The sequence below is a fragment of the Hyaena hyaena genome, unplaced genomic scaffold, assembly GCF_003009895.1.
Source record: "Hyaena hyaena isolate Hyena2069 unplaced genomic scaffold, ASM300989v1 scaffold_99, whole genome shotgun sequence".
Lineage (NCBI taxonomy): Eukaryota > Metazoa > Chordata > Mammalia > Carnivora > Hyaenidae > Hyaena > Hyaena hyaena.
The window spans coordinates 3554042-3577358 of NW_024080731.1; the positions used below are offsets into that span (position 1 = coordinate 3554042).

Genomic DNA, 23317 nt, shown 5'->3' on the forward strand with positions numbered 1-23317 from the left:
AGGGGCACATGTACCCTGATGCTTATAACAGCATTATCAACAATTGACAAACTATGGTCAGTGTTTATCTACTGACGAATGGATAATAAAGATATGGGGTATATGTGTGATCTCTGATCTCTGATCTGTGATCTGTGAGATCTCTGATCTCACTGATATATGGAATTTAAGAAACAAAACAAATGAGCAACAGGAAAAAAAGAGAGACATCAAGAAACACACTCTTAACTATAGAGAACAAACTGATAGTTACCAGAGGGGAGGTGGGGACAGGATGAGGGAAATAAAGGATGGGGATTAAAGAGTACACCTATCATAATGATAAATAAAATAAATGAAAAATATATATACAATTTATTGACACACAAGAAAATAAATACTTTATATTAGAAAGCTGGAGTTTTAGAGGTATAAACATTGAAAAGGTTGTGTTTAACCTGTCCCCAAATTAGCTAAAAATACAGTTTTAGTTTTTGAAGCCATACAGGATATACATGCATGTTTGTTTGTCTATATTTTAGAGAGAGCAAGCGAGAGTGGGACAGAGGAGCAGAAGGAGAGAGAGAAAGGATCATATGCAGGCTCCATGGAGCCTGCTGGATACGGGGCTCAATCTTGGGACCTTGGGATCTTGACTCAAGTTGAAATCAAAAGTCCGATGCTCATCTGACTGAACCACCCAGGTGCGCCCATACTTTTTTTAATTTAAATATAAGTTTTTAGTTATTTATTTTTTTAATATTTATATTTGAGAGAGATAGAGACAGAGACAGAGAGAGTGCAAGTGGGGGAGGGGCAGAGAGACAAGGAGACACAGAATCTGAAGCAGGCTCCAGGCTCTGACCTGTCAGCACAGAGCCCAACTTGGGGCTTGAACTCGCAAACCATGAGATAATGACCTGAGCCAAAGTTGGATGCTTAACTGACTGGTCACATGCACGTTTAAATTAAAATAAGTTCTTTCATAACTTTCTGATTGTAAAGTTTTAGTATGTTGATGAAATTGGGACTTTTGTTGACCTTTAAGTTTGGTTAGTTGTTTATAGGCTTGGCTGCTGTCCTAAATTAGCTTGGTTTGCTACTGCCCTCATGCTAATCAATGTACACATGTGTAAACCTTGCAACAATCCTGTAAGATAAGATTATGAGCCTCAGAATACATATACTTGATATTACAGTGTAGGAGAGTTAATAATTTTCCAAATTTTACCTAATAAGTGGCAGCACTAGGATCCAAAATGAGACTCAATGGTTAATGATCTTAAGCTTAGTGGCCAGTCCATAGGCTTTGAGTGTCTTAATTTAAAGGCCAATGTGTATCCTTAGGATCTGGTCCTCACTTGGCATTATTTTGCACTTCTGTATTGAGCTCCAACAAAAATTTCTAGTCTCATTGCTCACTCATGTTCTACTTGCACACTATGCTCCTTGCCTTTGCTGGAATGTGTCTTCACTCATGTTCTTCCTGTGGCCTGAACTGGAACTTACATTAACAATCTATTTTTTTTCAAGGCCCCTTTCCTTCCTTCCTTCCTTCCTTCCTTCCTTCCTTCCTTCCTTCCTTCCTTCCTTCCTTCCTTCTCTCTCTCTCTCTCTCTCTCTCTCTCTCTTTCTTTCTTTCTCTCTGAGAGAGCATATGCATGTGTAGGGGGGTGGGGCAGAGGAAGAGGGAGAGAGAATCTTAAGCATGCTCCATGCCCAGCTCTAAGCCCCACATGGGGCTTGATCTCATGACTGTGAGATCATGACCTGAGCCGACATCAAGAGTTGGATGGCTCAACCAACGGAGCCATTCAGGTGCCCCAAGTAATCCATTTTGTACAATTACTTAAAATAAGACCATGTACTGCCAGGTCCAGAGAAAATGGTTTCACCCAGCAATGTGGGAGTCGAACTTTGCCTCACATTATCTTTAAATCATAATGCTTTTGTTTTTAAGCTCTAAACCTTCATTCTGAACCTTCAGAGGAAACCAGGGCCTTGAAACCCTGAGACATTCCAAGTTTCTGAAGAGAAAATCCCTTTTCTCCACCTAAAGCAGTTAAATTCAAGACCCTTTTCATCCTTAAGTGACCCTGTAAGTCATAGACCATGAATCCATCTTCCTTCCATTCTCTCATTTGGTTTCTTTTCTCCTATTCTCTTTGCCTTTGTAGGTTTTTATCACCACTACCACTGCCCCTCTTAGATTCCTTCAGTGGCGTTTGTAGGAGAAGAATGGATGTGAGTATTCAATTTGTCATATTTCATTGGAGGTCTAAAACCTTTGCTTGCTTGCTTCCTTCCTTCCTTCCTTCCTTCCTTCCTTCCTTCCCTCCCTCCCTTCTTGTTTCATTCTGTTTCTGTCTCTGTCTCTCTAAATAGGAAGATTATCAGTTTAGTGCAAAAATTATAGATTTCAGAGTGGGATTCCCTACCTTATTCCAGTCATGACACTAAGAGAAAATGATACCATTTGTAGACTATTCTGGGGTAAGGAACAGAAGTGGAGCAAACTGACCCTGAGGGAGCCCTCCACTTTGAGGCTGTGGTGATCAGTGTCAAGGGCATTCAGGTACTTAAAGGTGCAGGGGCTGCCAAGCTCTGAGCATCAACAAGGTTTGAATCCTGTTTTGGTTGGCAGCTGCATGGACTCAAGCAAGTTAATTTAGCTCTAATCTCCATTTGTAAATGTGGGGATTATAGTTCCTACTTCTTAGCACTTCTTTGAGAATCACAAGCACTAACATATTTGAAAGGGGAGCATCACATGTATACATAGTAGGTGCCAATAACTGTCTGCTTCCCTCCTTCAAATCTTTCTCAATAAACCGTCATCTTGTAGTGTAGGTGCTCACACATTCATTAGGCAAATGACTGAACTCGGCATCATTATAATACAGTAGGGGACAGTCTGGAGCTAAGGGATTTTATATACCAGGGAGCAGCATTAAGCTAGTGGGCAGAGGAAAGGAGGAGGCTAGGAGGTTAAATGGCTTTATCTCTAAGTTCAAGTAGTAGGGAATGACTCTTGGCATTGGAAATCATTTGATGTGATTGGAAGGAATCACATCCTTTGGAATCCTATCCTTTGGAGGGAATAAAGTAGGCTGCAGATGTCAGGGAAAAGTCTAGTGCCTTGTTTCTCAGTTGAAAGGGAATAAATGAGGTGGTTATGTAAATTTGCTTAGGTTTGCAGTAGATTTATCTCTGTCCTTTTTAACCTTTACCTCTGCATTATTGTTTTCCTACAGAGTAATCTGGTTACAGCTTCTCAAGTTTACAATCCTTCCCAGGGGCATGGGCATCCCACTATTTCCCACCTCTGATTTGGGGATACACATCTTTTACATTTAAAATCGCAAATGCTAAGGCAAACAAGATCGCATCTGAATTTCACTAAGGTGTAAGAAACAGGGAAGGCGCTTTTAGAATGTTAAACCCAGAGAGTAATTTATAGGGCCTTTCTCTTTTAATTTTCCCCAGCTGTATCTTTCTCTCTTTTGTTTGATTCACCTCATCTTTACTTAGCTCCTCCTTTTTGGCGTTCTTCTTTTCTCATTAAAAAAAAAAAAAAAAAAAAAAGCCACAGAAACCCGAAGGAGGCAAATTGGAAGGGAAGAAATGCAACAAGTCTCTTCTGTTTTCCGTCCCCAGATCTTTGGGGAAGTCCGGGCGGCAGATGAATCCGAGTCCCAGCGGCCTGTCAATCACTCTCATGAAGCACTACTCAATACAGTGCAACCTTTCTCCACCCCCCTCCCCCACCCCCCCTCAGCTGTCATGAAATCCTGGAGCAATTCTTGCCCTGGAGCCGCTTGTGCTTTTACTATCCAGGGGCTGAGCTGACTTTAAAAAAGAAACGAATACCACAAACGGAGCAGGGGCCTTGCCGCAGAGCCCACGACTGTCGGTTTCCGCCGCAGGCCAGGGGCGACACGCCTCCGCCCGCTCGCTGCCCGAAGCGGAAGCCACAGAAGCTGCGCCCGACTTGTTTGTTTGAAAACTGAGTTGGGTGCGTCCGCCTCTTCCGAGGGCCGCTGGAGTGTCGCGGGAGGGAGGGTTTCTGCAGCTCTTCCTGGGGGAGCCGCGGGGTTCGAAACGCACCGAGCGGCTGGAGTCTCGTGCTGTGTTCCCCACTCCCACCCCCAACCCCTGAGCCCCACCTCCCCCCTGCTGCTTCCTCCCCACCCCACCCCCCGCTCCAGGTCGGCTTTTCCCGGCAACTCTAGTGTGACTTCCAAACTCCTGGGCCCCGGGCTCACCTCGAGATTTGCCCGCGCCTCCCGCCTGCTCCCCGAGGGCCGCGGGAAGCCTCCAGCGCCCAGGGGTCGTCCGGGAAGTGCACTCCCAGCCCGCGCGCCGCGCAGCCCGCGGGGGGCCAGCCCGAGGCGATGAAGCCGTCCTGGCTGCAGTGTCGCAAGGTCACCGGCGCCGGGGGACTCGGGGGGCCCCTGCCCGGGCCCTCGGCGGCCCCGGGCGCCGGCGCTGCGCGCAGGGCTTACGTGGTCCCTGGCCCGCGGGGCGCTCTCGGGGGTCGGGGCTGCCGAGCGCTGTCGTCGGCCGGCGGTGGCGGCGAGTACAAGACCCACTTCGCGGCCTCGGTGGCCGACCCCGAGAGGTTCTGGGGCAAAGCCGCCGAGCAGATCAGCTGGTACAAGCCCTGGACCAAAACGCTGGAGAACAGATACCCGCCTTCCACCAGCTGGTGAGTGCCTCTGTCGCCTGTCCACATCTCTCACGACTTCTGGGCGACAGGGCTCAACGTCCCTTCCTCCCGGAACCCGGCCTTGTGTCGGGACAGAAAATCGAGACTGAAGATGTGCTCAGATCTTTCAGTTCGAATTTAAAAGTTCCAGAGTCGACCCTCCTCCCTTCTTTTGAGGGATCAGTTATGAGCCCAGTTTGAGTTACGGGCCCAATATGAGCCCAGTTTCCTATAGACCAGAGATTTACCAATATGGCAGGACTGCACTTGGCACCGGGGATGTTGCACCGGCTGAAACCAGGGTCTGTCTCCACCGACAACACTGTCTAGTACAGGAGACAGCTGTGGAAACAAATGGCAGCAGTGTGATAAATTGGGGAAGTACTACCAAGTATCCCATGCTGCAGGGAGGAAGAGATTTGAGGAAAGACGTCAATAAAGTCACACACCTAAGTAGGGTTTGGAAGTATGGGTGTCTCTTCTCAAGGTCGACAAAGATCTAATTATTAAAGACCAGGAGGTGGATGAAATTTGTTACTATGGTTGCAAATAATTGTGTTGACCTGAGAGGTGGGAGAGTGCGCTGGCTGGTAAGTCCAGGGTTGGGCAGGGAAGAGACTTCTGTGTCCTGTCAAGTAGATTGGGTTAGAACTATATAGCCTTGTTGTGTATGTGAAGCTGCGATATGAGAGACTCCAAAATTATGCACCTATACGTCAAGTGGTGCTAGAAATCATGATAGGAATACAATTTTTATTTTATTTTTTTTTGGTCTGGAGTTGCAGTTATAAGTAGTTGTAAGCATCATTTTTACATTACAACAAAACAGAGATACGTTGTAGAATAAATGCCAGACTTGCCAGAATAGTAAGGGTGAGGCGCACGTCTATGAGAGGTCAGAGTCCTGGCTGTTTTTTAGGCTAATCCTTAAAAATGTACCTAATCCTTAAAAATGTGGTTGCTCTCATCTGCCAGCCATGAGGGTGGGATGCTTCCTGTAAACGTTTGAGAAACATTGCAGTGGGGTTTCTCAAATTTCCAAGTTCCAGTCAGTGAGATGGGGGGAATGACCCAATCAGGTTTGCATTTGACAAATGTCTCCTTGTTGAGAGCAGGGGACTTGGAATGGAGAAAGGCAAGCCAATCAGAGTCTGTTCTATATTGTCACTATGCCCTGTTCTCTTTTCAGTGTTTGGGACTGTACGTAGTTTTCCTTTTGGAATCTGAGCACCTTTTCTCTTCCAGCTCAGTTGTTTCAACGGTGTTTGACTAACCCCTTTTTTTTACATGCCCTACAGTGATTCAAGCACTATGTATATGCCGCTGAGTAATATAAGACCCCTGCTTTTTGGGAGTCTGGTGACTATTCTGTGGAGCCAGAATACTGGGTTTGAGTTCATGCACTCCCAGTTACTGGCTGTGTGTTCCACAGCCAAGTTACTTAATCTCTGCTTCAGTTTCTTCATATATAAATGTGGAAATAGTATGAGGATTAGATGGGTAAAGATTTAAGACCATGTCTTGGATGGAATAGATCTTATAAATGTTGGAGGAAGAGTAGCTATCTTTACACTGGTAGACCACAATGATTTCTGGAGCAGGAAACCTTTCTTGTGTTTCTCCGATCAAAACAGAAATGATAGTCTTTCCTAAGAGTGTGTTCTCAAAGTTCTGGGTCTGCATATCTGTCATAAAGTATGGTGCTGAAATTATTTATGTGACCATTCCCTCCCCTTAAAACCATGTGCAGAGAAGTCAGTTTAAGAAGTCATTGGGGTTATTCCAAGTAAAAACCAATGGGGCCCAGACACGAAGGAGTGGCAGTGGCAATGAAAGGGAAAGGACAGATTGTTAGAGGTTGATTGGGGTTGGCAGGGACCCAGGTGAGTGCAGAGAACGTGGAAGTCAAAAATCCATCAAATAGACATTTTAGACCTGGAGATTTTCTTTCTAACTTTTTTCTTCTTCTTAATCTCTAATTCCTCACTTAAAGTTTCTAAAATTGTGTGCATAAAATGTTTTTAATGAGAATTTTTGCCAAATGGTCTTGTATTTTTGAAAATTCAGTACATTGTAGAACACAGACATTTGATAATACTGTAGCTGAACTCTGTATCTTTGTGCTCTTGGAATTGGAATCACGTGGCCACACTTGTTTACAGCAGCCCAAAAGATCAAAGTGAATAAAGATAAGTCTTTGAGTCTGTATTTATTTTAGAAGAGTGATTCAATCATACTAAAAATTTTGGTGGTCAGAGCAGAGTTGGTCAGGAAAATAAAGGTGGAAGACCACATATCTAATCTTAAAGTTCATCAATAAGACTTCAGTTTCAAGTAGGATCCATTACTGTGTTGGACACCTATTTGCAGACACTCCTTATTGGTGAACAATTTTCTATAAAGTGAAATTCAAGAGCAGGATGAAATGTCTCTTGTTTTTATCTTTATATCCATAGGGTCTAGGACAGAGCCGACATATGAGTTTAAAAAATGATAGTAAAGTAACAGAACACAGACTTGCTGATTTTTGTTTCTGTATGTCTTTGGGAGGTAGTAAGGGGATATAGGCACAATTTGATGTGAAAGAGATTTGCTCATTTTCTTCGAAGCTGGGGCTGGGAATTGCGGATGTGGGTAGCCAACTCTTGAAGTAAACAGGAGTTATCTGGGTGCTGTAACTAACTGTCTTCTCCTAGATAGACATATAGGGAGTAGAGATCTCTGATGCCTTTGACTTCTCCTTTTTCATTATAATTCTTGTCTGTTTTTCATGAAAGTAAACTTCACTCAGAATCTGCAGGCTTATCAAAAGCTCCAACAAATAAATAGTAATGCATATTAGCTTTCATAGTGGCATAAGTTCACCAGTGGTAATTTACATATGCAGGAGTGTAAACATGGGATACAAATCTTTTTTTTTTTTTAATTGTCAAATTAGCCAACATACCGTGTAGTCTTGGCTTTTGGAGTAGATTCCCATGACTCATCACTTACATGTAACACCAAGTGCCCATCCCAACAAGTGCCCTCCTCAGTGACCATCAACCATTGTCCCCATTCTCCCTAACCCCACATGCCCATCAACCCTCAGTTTGTTGTCTATATTTAAGAGTCTCTTATGGTTTGCCTCCTTCTCTCTCTCTCTCTTTTTTTTTAATCTTATTTTTTCTTCCCTTCCCCTATGGTCTTCTGTTAAGTTTCTCAAATTCCACATATGAATGAAAACATATGATATCTGTCTTTCTCTGACGGACTTATTTCACTTAGCATAATACCTCCAGTTTTATCTACATTGTCGCAAAGATTTCATTCTTTTTCATTGCCAAGTAGTATTCCATTGTATACATAAACCACATCTTCTTTATCCATTCATCGGTTGATGGGCATTTGGGCTCTTTCCATAATTTGGCTATTGTTGATAGCACTGCTATTAACATTAGGGTACATGTGCCCCTATGAATCAGCACGGCTATATCCTTTGGATAAATTCCTATTAGTGATATTGCTGGGTCATATAGTAATTCCATATTTACTTTTTTTTGAAAAAAAATATTAACACTGTTTTCCAGAGTGGCTGCACCAGTTTGCAGTCCCACCAACAGTGCAAAAGGGTTCCTGATTCCCCACATCCTCGCCAACATCTTTTGTTTCTTGAGTTGTTAATTTTAGCCACTCTTACCAGTACGCAGTGATATTGTGATGGTGGTTTTGATTTGTATTTCAACATGGGGTAGTAATCCTTAAGGGTGATAAACTGAAGGGACTTTCTAATCAAGTGAATAGTCCTCTAAAATACATTTCTTTTTAAACATTTTTTAATGTTTATTTATTTTTAAAAGAGAGACAGAGAGAAATAGAGAGAGAAAGAGAGGCAGAGAGAAAGAGAGAGAGAGAGAGAGTAGTGGCAGAGAGAGATAGAGACACAGAATCCAAAGTAGGCCTCAGGCTCTGAGCTTTCAGCACAGAACCCAACACAGAGCTCGAACCCATGAGTCATGAGATCATGACCAGGCCAAAGTCAGATGCTCAACCGACTAAGCCACCCAAGCACCCAATATATTTCTTTATGATCTTTGGAAAATAAATTCCAATTACATGTAGGTGCTTTAGGAAGTTGTGAAGAACCACCTTTTCTCACTGTTTTGTGGTTAATTCACATTGTTGACGCCTGGTTTTTGGGGGTGATGAAGTCTCTATTTTAGAGACTTTAGTGGAAAAATATAGCCAAAGGGGAATCAGTTAGAATTCCTAGTAATTTCTTTAATCTTGGAACAACAAAATGGATGTTTTGGTTAGTTTCTCCTCATGAATTAGGCATCCTGCTGTCCATCCGGAATTTGAAATTGAGCTACCACTCTGTGGTATAAAGATTAGGTAATCTACTTTTGCAGTACACATTGTGGTTGACTCTTCTGTCTAGTTCATTGATTTATTCCTTCTCAGGAAGCATTGCAATCCCATTTTTGTTTATTTTTATTTAAACAACATTGCATGATAAGACTCTCATATACAATATGATTTAGAATGTAATATTTACTAACAATGACTATAAACTGAAAAGGAAATACTCCAACTCAATGCAGATTATTAGAAAATGATTTCAGTTTAGTTAACATTTCTATAATGGAGTATAATTTTTTCAACATGCAAGATCTCACTTACTAACTATGAGACAAAGATTGTTTAATCCCTCCGAGTCTTAAAATGGTCTCTAGTGTTAAAGATATAAGTCATTAACTTACTGTGCCAATAATACAGAGAAAATTATGGAATAGGTAGTGAAGAAACTCACCATATAGTAGTGGGGGGGGCATACAATGACTAAATTATCACAGAGCTATTTATTTAGAATGCAGTACATACTATGCAATACAGTGGTTAGTGGTGGATTTAACATAGTCTTCTCTAGAAGGATCATGGAAGGATTCCTGAGGAAATGGTATTTAAACTGAGATACAGGCAAACCATGAGAGACTCTTGAATGCTGACAAAAACTGAGGACTGATGGATGTGGGGGGGAGGGGGGATGGGCATGGAGGAGGACACTTGTGGGAATGAGCACTGAGTGTTGTGTGGAAACTAATTTGACAATAAACTATTTGTAAAAAAAAAAAATTAAAAAAAAAAAAACTGAGATACCAATGAGTAGAGATTAGACATGAGAAGTGAGGAGGAACATTCCAGGCAAAGAACACAGCATATGCAAAGGCCATGAGGTATGAAGTAGCTCAGTAGATTGTAGAAACTGAAAGAAGACTAATGTGTCTGGGGCTTAAGGAATGAGGAAATTATCAAGAAATGGAAGAAGGGAGCCCTTGTGAGCCATGTTAAGGATTTTTAGATTTTTTTCCCTGATACATAATATATCATATAATGGATGATCAAAACATGAATTTCCTACTTTTCTTTCTGCACTGGAAAAAAAATGGTTATGAGTTCAACCCCAGCTCTGCCATTTACCTTGGGTGAGCTTCAATACCCTTGTTTGTAAAATGAGAATGATGATAGTATCAATTTCTTAGGATTATATGGGGTGGGGAGGGGCTTGTAAAGTGTCTGAGACTGTGCCTGGCGCACAATACTAGGTATTAATGTCTTTGGAATATGGGAAAGATATTCCCATAAACAAATGTGGTCTAGGAGGTTTTCAGGGAAAGGATAGCATTTGAACTGGACCTTAAAATAGGATTTAGGGAAAAAAAACATTTTTGTGTGGGGAACAGACATGACAGGCATAGAGGTTAGAAAGAATCCAGTGTGCATGGAGGATAATATAGTAGAGCAGTTGGCTTGTAGAGGTTATTTTGGATTGTCCCCTTTATCCACAGGAGGAACATTGGAAGATCCACAGTGGATCCCTGAAACCGTGGACAGCACCGAACACTTATATACTGTTTTTTCCTGTATATACATACCTATCATAAAATTTAATTTATAAATTAGCACAGTAAGAGATTAATAGCAACTAATAAAATAGAATTATTATAACAATAGTCTGTAATAAACATTATGTGAAAGTGGTCTCTCTCTCAAAATATCTTATTGTACTGTACTCATCTTTCTTCATCTTTTGATGACGTGAGATGATAAAATGCCTACAGGATGAGGTCAAGTGCAATGAATGATGTAGGCACTGTGAGATCACATTAGGCCTGAGATTGACCACAGGTAATTGAAATACCAGAAAGTGAAACCACAACTGGGCAAGGGTAGGGGCGTGGGGGTTGGGGCACCACTGACCTCAGACTCAGAAGATAGTTTCTGGATGGTTTTAAAAATCTTGGACTGGGGCACCTGGGTGGCTAAGTCGGTTAAACGTCTGACTTTGGCTCAGGTTATGATCTCACGGATCATGGGTTCGAGCCCCGCGTCGGGCTCTGTGCTGACAGCTAGCTCAGAGCCTGGAGCCTGTTTCAGATTCTGTGTCTCCCCCTCTCTCTGACCCTCCTTTGTTCATGCTCTCTCTCTCTCTCTTTCTCTCTCTCAAAAATAAATAAAACATTAAAAAATTAAAAAAAATCTTGGACTAATAAGAAAAAGGGATTTGCTTATATGTCTTAGGCTGTAATTCATAATCTGACTGTAAGCCTGCAGATAGGTTTTGTTTGCCTCAAGTGCTGAGTTTTTGTTTATTTATGTAATTCTCAGTATTCAAGCATTTTAATATTTCATTTAAAATCTATATTTCTATTAACAATTCAAATTTTGGTCTTCTTTTGAAAAAACAAACAAACAAACCACAATATCCATCTGCAATGGGCATCATTTGGCTGGAACTGACTAATCCCTATCCAAGGCTAAATGTGACATCACGACTTCCTGGCAGTGGGACTCAGGGAAGGAAGGAAGTTACGGTAACTGCAAGAATTTGAGTCAGATGTCCAACTGGAGAAACTGATTGTGAAATGAAAGTTAATGGGTTGAAAACTGGGCAGAGCTTTATGTAGAATTACAGATTTGACTATAAATTGAAAAGATGTGAAAGTTAAAGCCTATGAATGTTGAGTGGAGAAGGGGGTGGAGAGGGAGAGAGAGAAGAGCAAAATACTAAGAAGTGAACTTTGGAGACAAGTAGAAGAAAAAAGAAATACCCCATAAGAATGGATGAGACTCAGTCAAAGAAGTAGAAGGAAGAACAGGACATTTTAGTGTCATGGCACGTGAAGGAAAGAAGAGATAAAAATAGGGGAAGTCAGTAGAGGTCAAGGGCTCTAGAGATATTTTGAGGCTATTGAGGATTGAAAGGACAGTTTTGATTCAGAAACCCTCAGTGACTTTTCATAATGTGATGTCAGGGTAGAGATGGAGGCCAAAGCCAAAGCCAGAACAAAGCATACAGAGTGAACCTATGGTAGGTACAGCATCCCGTAGAGGCTGGGGAGACCGGGACAGCTTATGGAAGTATCTGGGTTAGGGAATAGTGCCTCACTGTCTTTACTCATCCTACCTCCCCTTTTAGGAGAAACTTCTGACTAAAGGCAGAAGTGTCGAAATCTGTGACATAGGAATGAAGGGAATTTTGCTTATTTTGGAACCCATTCCTCATTAACAGATCTCCTTGGTTTTGCAAGTTGAAACTTGTGTGGTTTCTTATCTTTTTTTGTTTAGATACTAGATGTTCATGGAAAAAACCCAATGGAAATGTCTAAATGTTGAAATAAAGAGCTACTCAGCCAATCTGTATGTTCTTGTTATATACTGGAATGATTCTATTTAGCTAGATATCACATATTTGATGGTGAGTTTGACAGGGAAGATAAGGAGACAGTTGAAAAGGGATGAAATAATTAATATTTGTTGATTTGTTAAATTATCTGGGGTTATTAGGCATCATGTAAGTAAGTGATTCAGAGGGAAAAAGTTTTTTTAATCTTGTATTTGCAACTTTTCTGAGTTTAACTTTGTTTCAAAGCAAGCAAATAAGGAAAATATAATGTGGATTTTATGTAAACCAGAAAGTAATTTAATTTCTTACTGAATTTTGGTACTTTGGCAATCCACTGGTCAGCCACATTAGACTGTTTGGGAAATTTAGTTGTTGTTTTTTTAACTTATTAAGATCCTGTGAAGTTTCCTTCGTATTTATCAGATTTTATTAAAATGATGTTTAATTCTGATTTGAAGGTGAGAGGTACCTAAAGATGAAAAATTTGTCCCCTTCTGACAAATTCTAAATGAAATGAATTTATTCATAATATTGTGCACAGTACAGGCATATTTAAAATTTAATTTATCATTTTTTTTATAAATACAAAAAATATTTTAAGAAGGTACATGGTCAGCATGAAAAATGGCTTGTTAGAAATATAGTCCCACAGAACAGCCTCATCAAGAAAGACCAATTTTAAAAGGTGGGCCTTATTTTATATTCTGAAGGTCAGCAGCTTGAGGCTGTGCCGTATCTAATTTTCTCAGTCATTCATGCTGTGGAGCCTTCAGGACGGAAAGAAGTGAACTCTTGGAATGCTGCAATTACATAAGCAAGGATGGATTGCCTCACAAATGCCACAATCAATGAACAATGGAAATTCAATCGACTGTGACCCGATCAACTGCCAGGTGTAGGGGAAAATCCAGACGTTTAGCACCTCCTGGAAGGTGGCTTAGTCTTCCTTTGTTTATGCCGTATACTATTAGTTGAGGGGGAAAAAAATCTAGTGACTGAAGTTACTTGCTTCTGCTGTTACCTCTGCTGCTTTAAAAAAAAAAAACAAACAAAAAAAACACCCAGTTTTATAAGCAACAAGCAGCAACTCCTTGCTTTCCATTGTAGTGTGACATTTGCAAGAGAAATATGTAGGAGGCTAATGAGTCTTTGTGACAATTTTTTGAATCTAAGAACCTCTTTAAATTGTAGTGTTAGAAGCACATCTGAATGTGGAACTCATCCTTTATCTAAACCATGTGGATAGAGAACTTATTATGAAAGACAGTCTATGTGCTTGTGCTAGTATGACGGCCAAATGAGGTCAGGGACAGTGCATAGAAAGGAGGAGTACCATTCTTATGATATCTAGGAAAACTGAAGTTTAAGAATTTTGAGTTGGAGAGGCCCCTGGGTGGCTCAGTCGGGTCAGCCTCTGACTCTCGGTTTCTGCTCAGATCACCATATCACGGTTTGAGTCTTGCATCAGGCTCTGTGCTGTGTCTGGAGCCCACTTAAAATCCTCTCTCCCTCTCTCTCACTCACTCATTCTCTCTCAAAAATAAATAAATATACTTAAAAAAAGAATTTTGAGTTTGAAATAGTCCAATTGAAAGCCCTAGATTAGCTAAAAAAAAAAAAGTTCTTTCAAATTCTAAGTTACAGAGCAGTAGAATTTAATGACTTTTAGGTAAATAGTGAATTTTACTGATTTAAAATATAAGTTTTTCTAATTGGGAGGAAAGCAATTTAATTCCCTAGGTCTTTGACTTAAAAGCTAACTCTGGACAATAGGAATAACTTCTTATGTTTTGACAAAGAATAAAAATGTTTCCCAAGTATAATCTTTCAAGACATCTCTCCTAAGTGGATACATTAGTTAGGTAAAGGGACTTTAGGAAGATATAAAAGAATGTTCAGTTGATCTACTGTAGACATGACCAATATAGATGTTTATAAAAAAATGATAAGAAAGATAGTCAAAGGGATATAGCATCAGTATCATTGACTGTTTGCTAAATAACTGTAAGCAAAAGCACTGGAGCTTAGAAAAGTCTGCTATTGTACTAATCTAACTTTGCTTTCTCTCCACAGTTTTTCTTATTTTTACAGAGTTATATTGATTCTCAGCTGAGATTTAAGTGCTTTTCTAAACCACAAATGCCCTGACTCTGCCTTCTTCCTTACTCCCTGTCCTAATCAAAGCCAAACAAAGTTTGTCAGTTACCAATGGGAGTTTGTTAGATACCCTATTTTGGTGGGTAGGAGAGAAAAAAAAGTCAAGGATCATTATTAGTGGAGAAAACAAATTGATTTCATAGATTAAAATCTTGGCTCCAGTGTTTGAACAGTGCTTTGCCCTAAATAATTATAAAATGGGGGATTTATAAAATTAATCTTTGAGGTTATTATTGGTCAGCGGTATCTGTTCTCTACCTCAGACATGCAGGGGGATTTGATTTCCCCCTACATCCAGAGGTATATTGTTACCTTTGGCCAATGCAGTGAGAAGAGGAAGATGTGTCACTTCAGGGTGAAGCCTTTAGTTGTTGAGTGCTTCTATGAGTAGTTCTCTGGTCTGCACAGCCATCGTGGAGCACGTGTGGAATAGAAGTAGTCTGGCTGAGCAAAAACGCATTGATGACAGTGTTTTGGGGAGTCCACCCCACGGTGAAGTTGTATGAGTAAGATATAAACATTTATTTTTGCAAGTTACAGAGAGTTTGCAATTGTTACTGCAGTGCAATCCATCCTATCCTTTTGACCAAGAGGGAAATAATAATAACCTTATAGGATTGTTGGAATGTTTGTGTGCTAATGTAGGTAAATAGCATCAAGCATATAGTAAAAATAGCTAGGCTTTATTGTGTCCAGGCTATGAGCCAGGTACAATACTGAATGCTTTAATTTATTTAGTATTTACAACCACCCTGTGAGATAGGGTCAGATTTTTTTTTTAATGTTTATTTTTGTGAGAGAGAGAGAGAGAGAAAGAGAGAGATAGAATTCAAGCGGGGGGAGGGGGAGAGAGAGAGGAAGACACAGAATCTGAAGCAGTCTCCAGGCTCTGAGCAGTCATCACAGAGCCCCACATGGACCTCGAACTCAGCTATCTGGGAGATCATGACCTGAGCTGAAGTCTGACACTTAACGAGCTGAGCCATCTAGGCGCTCCTCAGTTTTTTATTCTCATTTAATGAGTGTGGGAATGAATAATGGAGAATTTAACAAACTTGCCTAAACTTATAAATCTAGTAAGTAGCAGATACAGGATTTGAATCCAGGTAGTCTGAGTGTAGCATCTGTACTCTTTCCAAATACTACATTATAGTGTTTCTGTAATAAGAATCTCAATTAGGAGAGCCTGGGGGACTCCGGGTAAAGTGTCTAACTTGGGCTGAGATAATGATCTTGCTGTTCCCGAATTCGAGCCCCCTGTCAGGCTCTGCTGATGGCTCACAGACTGGAGCCTGTTTCAGTTTTTGTGTTTCCTTCCCTCTCTGCCCCTCGCTGCTCGTGCTCTGTCTGTCTCTCTCAAAAAATAAACATTATTTAAAGCATCTCAATTAATTTTAATTTTCTTTTCTTGTCCCTTCTCCACTCAAACCACTAAAATTTAAAACATCTAGATCTAATTCCCAGAAACGTTTGGAGAGTTCCATGTTATGTATAGAATAATAGGTTGATACTCTTTGAAAAAAATAAACTATGTTTTATATGTAAAATATTTCAAATATGTACCACAGTCTCAAAGTTGAGGAAAGAGAGGTTTTATATTGTTTCCTCCCTTAGAAACGTTTCCTGGACACTAGAAAGTGGTATTAATCTCTCTAAAAAATGCTCTGTTGGGTTTCTGGCTTAAGGAAGATCTATAGTGACCACATTATTCATTGCCTGTGGTATGCTTTAATATTATTTTTATTAGAACACAGTGATAAATAGGCTGATGAATTCATCTAGTATGAATATTTGAACTTTTTTTCTTCCAACCTCTCATACAACTTCTTGTATGTTTGTAATTATGGAACTTGTTGATTTTGTTTACTGCATTTATTACTGATTTACACATTCATGTACAGTATGCTTTTCATCTTGATTCTAGTGTGCATGTACAGACCTTGATAGATGGCTTATGATAAGTGCAGAGATGAGTTTCTCAGGAATAATACCGCATACAGCTTAGTGTGTATATATATATACATTATATATAATTAGGATATGTATAATATATTTATGATATATATGATATATATAATTTTTTGAAATTTAGTACAAGGACAATGAGTTGTAGGCTCTCTCACTTACCTGGGTTATTCCATAGATGTTGCCAAACTTTGGGGAACACATTATGTAAGAATGTTGAATGCTTTCTTGAGTAATGAGAGGGTGTGCCACAGGGATATTTGGGATATTTATAGAATCCATAATGGATTGAGAAGGGAATTCACATGTGATTGCTCTCTAGCTCATGCCTGAGCTACTCCATTCTTTCATGTTGATGAATTGTTTCTCAGTAATGCTAATGATAGTACTAACAACTATGGCAGACAAAAGCAGTTGCCTAATTATGGAACACTTACTATGGCTTAGGCCCTGTGCTACAACTATATATATATATATATATATATATATATATATATATATATATATATATACATACATATTCTTTGACTCCTTCCAGCACCTTGTGAAATAGGTATAATTATAACACACTTTTGTAGCTGTATAAACAAAAAGACAGAGATTAAGTGACTGGCTGTATAGTGGTGGACTTAATTTTTCACACACTATGAAGCACAATATCTGTAATGAGTTGTAACTATACTCCTTAACTTCTGTCTGGTTGTCCAGTAACTGTTTAGACATCAGGACCTAGTGGGTACAAAAAAATGAGAACTATGTTACAGTTCTAAAAATTTTTAATGAGAGATGTAGCTTCTCTTTTCCTCCTTTGTCAACTGTGTTCCCATATATGTCCACTCTTTCATTTTAGAGGAATTGTAAATCTTCACTGCTTTCCCACAGTCAACTTTTGCATGTGTTCTTGACTAAATGTTTTTTTTTTCCCCTAAAAAGCACGTCACCTTGAATCTTATTTCCCTTTGAGTTAGTCTGGCAAAGAATACTCAGTACTCGTCTCCATCCACTATACATCCACTCGATAAGCTCACACTCCATGGATACTTTTACCAACAATTTAACAAATCATATTAGGTAATAGAAGGGCAGGGATCAGGTCTTAGTCATACTATATCCAGAGTATAATGCACATAACCTTGTGTGTATCAATTTACTGATTTAAAAACTTCATCATTTGCAGATTTACCTTCTTAATCTATCTTCTACTGGGGTTCCTATATAGATTGTTGGTAGATATTACCTGAATCATCCATCCTACTGGGACCCAAAATGACTTATAATCTTCTTTCTATCAAGGCATCAAAGGGTTTGAAATTTTCCTTTTTATCTCCTCCAAATTTTTATTTACATTCCAGTTAGTTAACATACAGTGTAATATTAGTTTCAGGACTAGAATTAGTGATTCATCACTTACATTTAACACCCAGTCCTCATCACAAGTGCCCTCCTTAATGCCCATTGCCTATTTAACCCATTTCCTCACCCAGCTCTCCTCCAGCAACCCTCAGTTTGTCTTCTATAGTTAAGAGTCTCTTTTACTTTCCCTTATGTTTTTGTTTTGTTTTGTTCTTTAAATTCCACATATGAATAAAATCATGTTTTCACTCTGCCTGACTTTTGCTTAGCATAATACTCTCTAGCTCCATCCATTGGAAATGGCAAGATTTCATTCTTTTTGAAGGCTGAGTAATAGTCCATTGTATGTATATAGCACCATTTTCCATTCAGCAGTTGATGAACCTTTGGGCTTTTTTCATAATTTGGCTGTTGTTGATAATGCTGCTATAAACATTGGGGGTACGTATATCCCTTTAAATCATTATGTTTTTATCTTTTGGGTAAATACCTAGTGGTGCAATTGCTAGATTGTAGAGTAATTTTATTTTTAAGTTTTTGAGGAACATCCATCTGTTTTCTAGAGTGGCTGCACCAGTTTGCATTTTTCATGGGTCTAAGTGTCATTTATGAGGCAGTTGGCTTTCTTTGCTTCTCTTTAGCTCATTTATCTTTAAGTTGTAATAGAGACTATTTTACAGTCAGCATGGGTTTCTTAGTCATCAAGTCAAAGACACACATATTACAAGGAGGGAAATACTTTACTTACATGGTACAGACCCAGCACCCATGTGAGTATGGGCTGAAAAAGTTGTTCTCTGGAACGTACCAGCTTCCAAGAATTTCAGATTTCAGAGTTGGACCAATAACATGTTACCAGATTGTCATTTATTAGTCATTTTGTAGTCAATACGTTAACCAAATAAACCAAATTTAATTGATCAAATGAAAATCATTGGTTAAAAGTGATAAAAGACAAATACTGAATGATCTCACTTATATGTGGAATCTACAAAAAAAAAAAAATAGAACAAAACAAAACAAAAACTTAAGCTCATAGATACAGAAAATAGATTGGTGGTTGCCAGACTGGGGAGGGGAAGGGGGTTGGATGAAATGTGTGAAGGGGGTCAAAAAGTGCAAACTTCCCATTATAAAATAAATGTCACAGGGGTACAATGTACAGCATGATGACTACATTTAATAATACTGTATTGCATATTTGGAAATTATGAAGAGAGTAAATCTTAAAAGTCTCATCACAAGAAGAAAGAAAAAAAGACAAAAATTTTAATGATGTATAGTGATGGATGGTAACTAGACTTATATTGTAGTAATCATTTCACAGTGTATACAAATGATGAATCATTATATTGTATACCTGAAACCTATATAATGTAATATGTCCATTATGCCTCAATTAAAAAAAGAATAAAAAATAAAAAAGTGATAGCAATGAAATAACATAAAAATATTATTTGTCTATGACACACCCATGGTATTGCCATAAATAATGATATAAATCTTAATACTTATGTTATTTGGAGTAAAGGCTGATTATATTCTATTAAGGGCTGGAATTTTGAAAATATAAAACGTATTTTTAATATTTTAAAATTCTGGGTCCTGACTGTTCAACATCTTCTACATATGTCTACTAGAAACATTTATTATTTCACCTGGATATTTCAAGAGCTGTTTGAAATGTGATTTGTAATTATAGGATTAGTCGATCTAATTTGATGAAATTTTCTCTTATCTGGGTTTAATTTACTTATAAAAGAATTTTTAAATTTATAATCAGTAAAAAATATCTTTAATTAGGAAGATTCTCCTTTTTTACTAAATATCTAGTTATTTCAAAGTCTATATCTGATGGAAATAATAATAATACTCTTAAATCAAAATCACTTAAATCCTAGAAGAGGATTTTACTCTATATATGTGTATTTGTCTGAGTGAGGGTGCACACATGTTGTGTGTGTGTGTTTGAGAGTGGTAAAGTGTTACAGAATACATAATATACTATTACAGTAATGATAGCAACAATACATCCTTACCATAGTCCTTTAATTTCTCAAGCACATATATCTTGAAAGAAGAATTTAGGGAAGTTTAAGCCCTTGCTTATGTTTACTTGGCATGCCGGTGTGGGATCTGGGATGAAAAACCAGATGTGTTAGACTCTGGAGTATATCAGCTTCTCACTATATCATATTTCCTCTCCAGTTAATCCTATTTTATCCTCTCAAAAACAGTGTTTCAGATTTAAAAACAATCCAGGCGCATATATACATATATGTATATACACATATATAGTGTGGTCCTGTGGAGTATTTATGGCTCTAGAATTTATTTATTCATTAACTCATTTGTTCCTTCATTTTTTTCTTTCTTTCTCCTGTTCATTCATCAAACGTTTATCGAATGCCTTCTACAATTCAGGAACTATTCCAGATGCTGAATGAGATTCCAGATAGATTGTAACTTTGAAGGACAATTTCATACATCAAAGGAAAAAAGTGTGTGTGCAATAAGATAGCATTCATTTTCCTGCTTAAAAAGAGTAATTATGAGTGATATGGACCATCTAGTTATATTTTTCTGAAAATATGGGTAATAAAATGTGTTTTATTTTACAATCAACTCTACCCTGAATTGCCTTTGACTGTTGAGGTGTGAATAGCTATAGAGCATAAAACCTCACGTTTTTGTCAACAGTAAACATTTTTAAACTAATGAATCTTTTCATAGATAAGAGAATCAGCCAGTTTTAATTTTATCCATTGGTACAATCTCTCATTTTCTGTTAGAGGTGCTAATACAGAGGAAAGTGAGGAGAAGACAAGTAAAAACAAAGAGAATAAAGGGAAATAATGGGCTTAGCACCAGCTAGATGATGAACTCTTGGATAATAGAGTAAACTGTATTGTATTCAATGGAAATGTTAATGGGAAATGTTTTATTTATGAATATAATATGTATGTAGATATTGGGGACATTGACAAGGATAAAGCAAAGATATAGTTTGTGATATTGTTCTCAGATTATTTTGAGGATAAGGCTAGGGGAAAAAGGCATAATAAAAATTTTAAGTTATGTTCAATGGTATCTAGTTAGTCACATTAGATGATCTTTGTAGATATGCCCATAGCATGATTATGTCTAGGTGTAAGGTTGTTTTGGTGAGAGATGAAGGTGAGAAGTTGGATGGGACACTGTATGGCTTAATTTAAAGAGCAGAGGTTTTAGAATTACAAGGTTTGAGACCTAGGTTTGAATTGACATGGCCTCTTCAGTGACATTGCTTTATTAAAAATAATTTTGATTAGGGTCCCCTGGGTGGCTCAGTCGGTTGGGTGTCTGACTTTGGCTCAGGTCATGATCTTGCGTTCCTTGGGTTTGAGCCCCCCCATCAGGCTCTGTGCTGACAGCTCAGAGCCTGGAGCCTGCTTCAGGTTCTGTGTCTCCCTCTGTCTCTGCCCCTATACAGCTCACGCTCTGTTCCCTGTCTCTCATTTAAAAAAACACTTTAAAAAATTTATTAAAATTTAGGTTTATGCCTTTTTTTTCCCAATAAGGAAGGAAGAGTTCTTTAAATTCTATTTGGGTAAACTCAGGAAAGCCGACGTAGATGGAAAATCAGCTGTATAGTTCAATATCTCAATACATTCTCAGTGTATATCTTGGTGTATTTTGCATATTTTCCTTCAATCTTTTTATTTTGTTTAAAAATGTTAATTTTGTAATGATTGTAGACTCATAAGAAGTTACAAAAGTGGTGCAAAGAGATTTGCTTGTGCCTATCACTCAGCCTTTCCCAATGGTGACATATTACACAACTAGTATATTATCAAAACCAAAATAACATTGGCACCTACAATGAGCTAAACTAATAAACCTTAGCAGATTCACCAGTGTTTGCAGGCACACATATTTATTGTTTATGTGTTTTGCCTTTTAAGAATCTATATATCTGTCAGTCTATTTGATTCTCTAGGTCTTTAATTTTATTCTTACAGAAAAATGGAATTATACTATCCATACTATTGATAGCTCTTTTTTCCACTACAATAAGCTGTAATTTTCCATTCCTCTATTCTTCTATTCCATGATTTTTAAAGTTTGCAGAGTGTTTTAACATACTGGGTGAATGAAAAATTATTTATTTCACAATCCCTTCATGCTGAAATTCATGTTGTTTCTCTTTATTTGTTATTATAAGCAGGCAGATATGCTTACATCTTTGGACACAACATTCTGAAGATTTCTCTCTCTGTCTCTGTCTTTCTTTCCTTTCTCCTTTCTCATGAATTCTTAGAAGATTTCTAGATCAAAGAGAAATCAGATTTCTGATTTCTAATATAGGGTCAAAAATTTTCTTCAAAAAGATTAATATTGTGAATAAGTTCTCACAGCCTTTTTCCTTATGAAATATCTAGAGGATAAATAAAAAATAAAATAAATAAATAAAAATAATAATCTAGTAGACATTGAACACTGGGCTTTTTAAATCTTAATGTTGTATCACATTTGCTTTAAATCTTTTTATTTTAAGCAGTAAAGCAAAATTGATGCCCCCTTTGTAGCTCTGCCAATTATACAGTCTTTGTAGAAACAATCTCAGAATAATTTATATGGCTTAATGGGAAGAAAAAGTTCTCAGACTTTCTAAGATGACTGATAATATTCCTCCTTTTTAATAAGAGCTTGTACTAAATATCTCTCTGTGGATATGTGCTAAGTGTTGTGCAGAATGAGTTAATGACTGTGGTGTCTGCATTCTGGGAGCCTCAGCTGTAGAGGAGAGTTTCATCAGAACATTGTGGTATGCCATTCTACATGAGTTATAGCCTTAACGAGAAAGAAATAGATAGCTAAGATGAAGATGCAATGTGAAAGTAGGAAAAAATATACAGTCCTAAAGTTCCCATGGTTAGAGCACATTAGTTTCAATCCTTACCTATTTCTACCCTCTCTTCACATTTCTCCTTAACCAGAGCAAAGTAACACCAATGTTAACACATTAGCTTCCTTCTCCCCTCAGTGGTTCTGGGGCAACTATCTCTTATCCTTTCTCCCTCTCTTCCTTTTTTTTTTTTTCCTTTCTTTCTTTCTTTATCACTTCATCATTGTTATCAGGATTAAATGCTGAGAGGGCTCTTTCCTACCCCCAACAAATACTGATTTACATTGGAGGCTGTACCTTCTCTTCTATCCGCAGCTGGTTCTTGGAATAGTTAGGAGGTTTCAGGGTTACCTGCTGAGAGACCTTGTGGGCACCCTCATCTGTAAGTCTGCTTTTCTAGGAACCTTCCCCAGTTAGGAGTTTGGTTCCTTCTGAGCTCATCATGACTTATTTTTGAGTTGATTGATTGAGGACCTTTACTCCTAAGAGTATCCTAAATGCTCTAAAGGGCAGAATGATGCAGTTTACTTTTCTTTAAAATATACTTTCAAGTCTATATTCATTTTTTTATTGTATTTCAATCTTAATAAATTTGTGCCTT

At 38.4% G+C, this 23317-nt stretch overlaps 1 protein-coding gene across 4 annotated transcripts in view; it reads left to right on the plus strand.

The window, feature by feature from the left end:
• Nucleotides 1-3926: 3926 nt before the first annotated feature.
• The window catches only part of ACSS3 (acyl-CoA synthetase short chain family member 3), a 160714-nt gene continuing 141323 nt past the window's right edge, over nt 3927-23317 (plus strand). For 2 of the 4 annotated variants that reach the window (XM_039235552.1, XM_039235554.1), the window contains exon 1: nt 4329-4687. In XM_039235552.1, coding sequence (XP_039091483.1) covers nt 4374-4687 — 314 coding nt within the window. In that variant the 5' untranslated portion in view covers nt 4329-4373. Of the gene's footprint in view, nt 3995-4202; nt 4688-23317 lie in introns of those variants that run through there. The other 2 variants (XM_039235553.1, XM_039235555.1) reach the window with 2 other exon arrangements.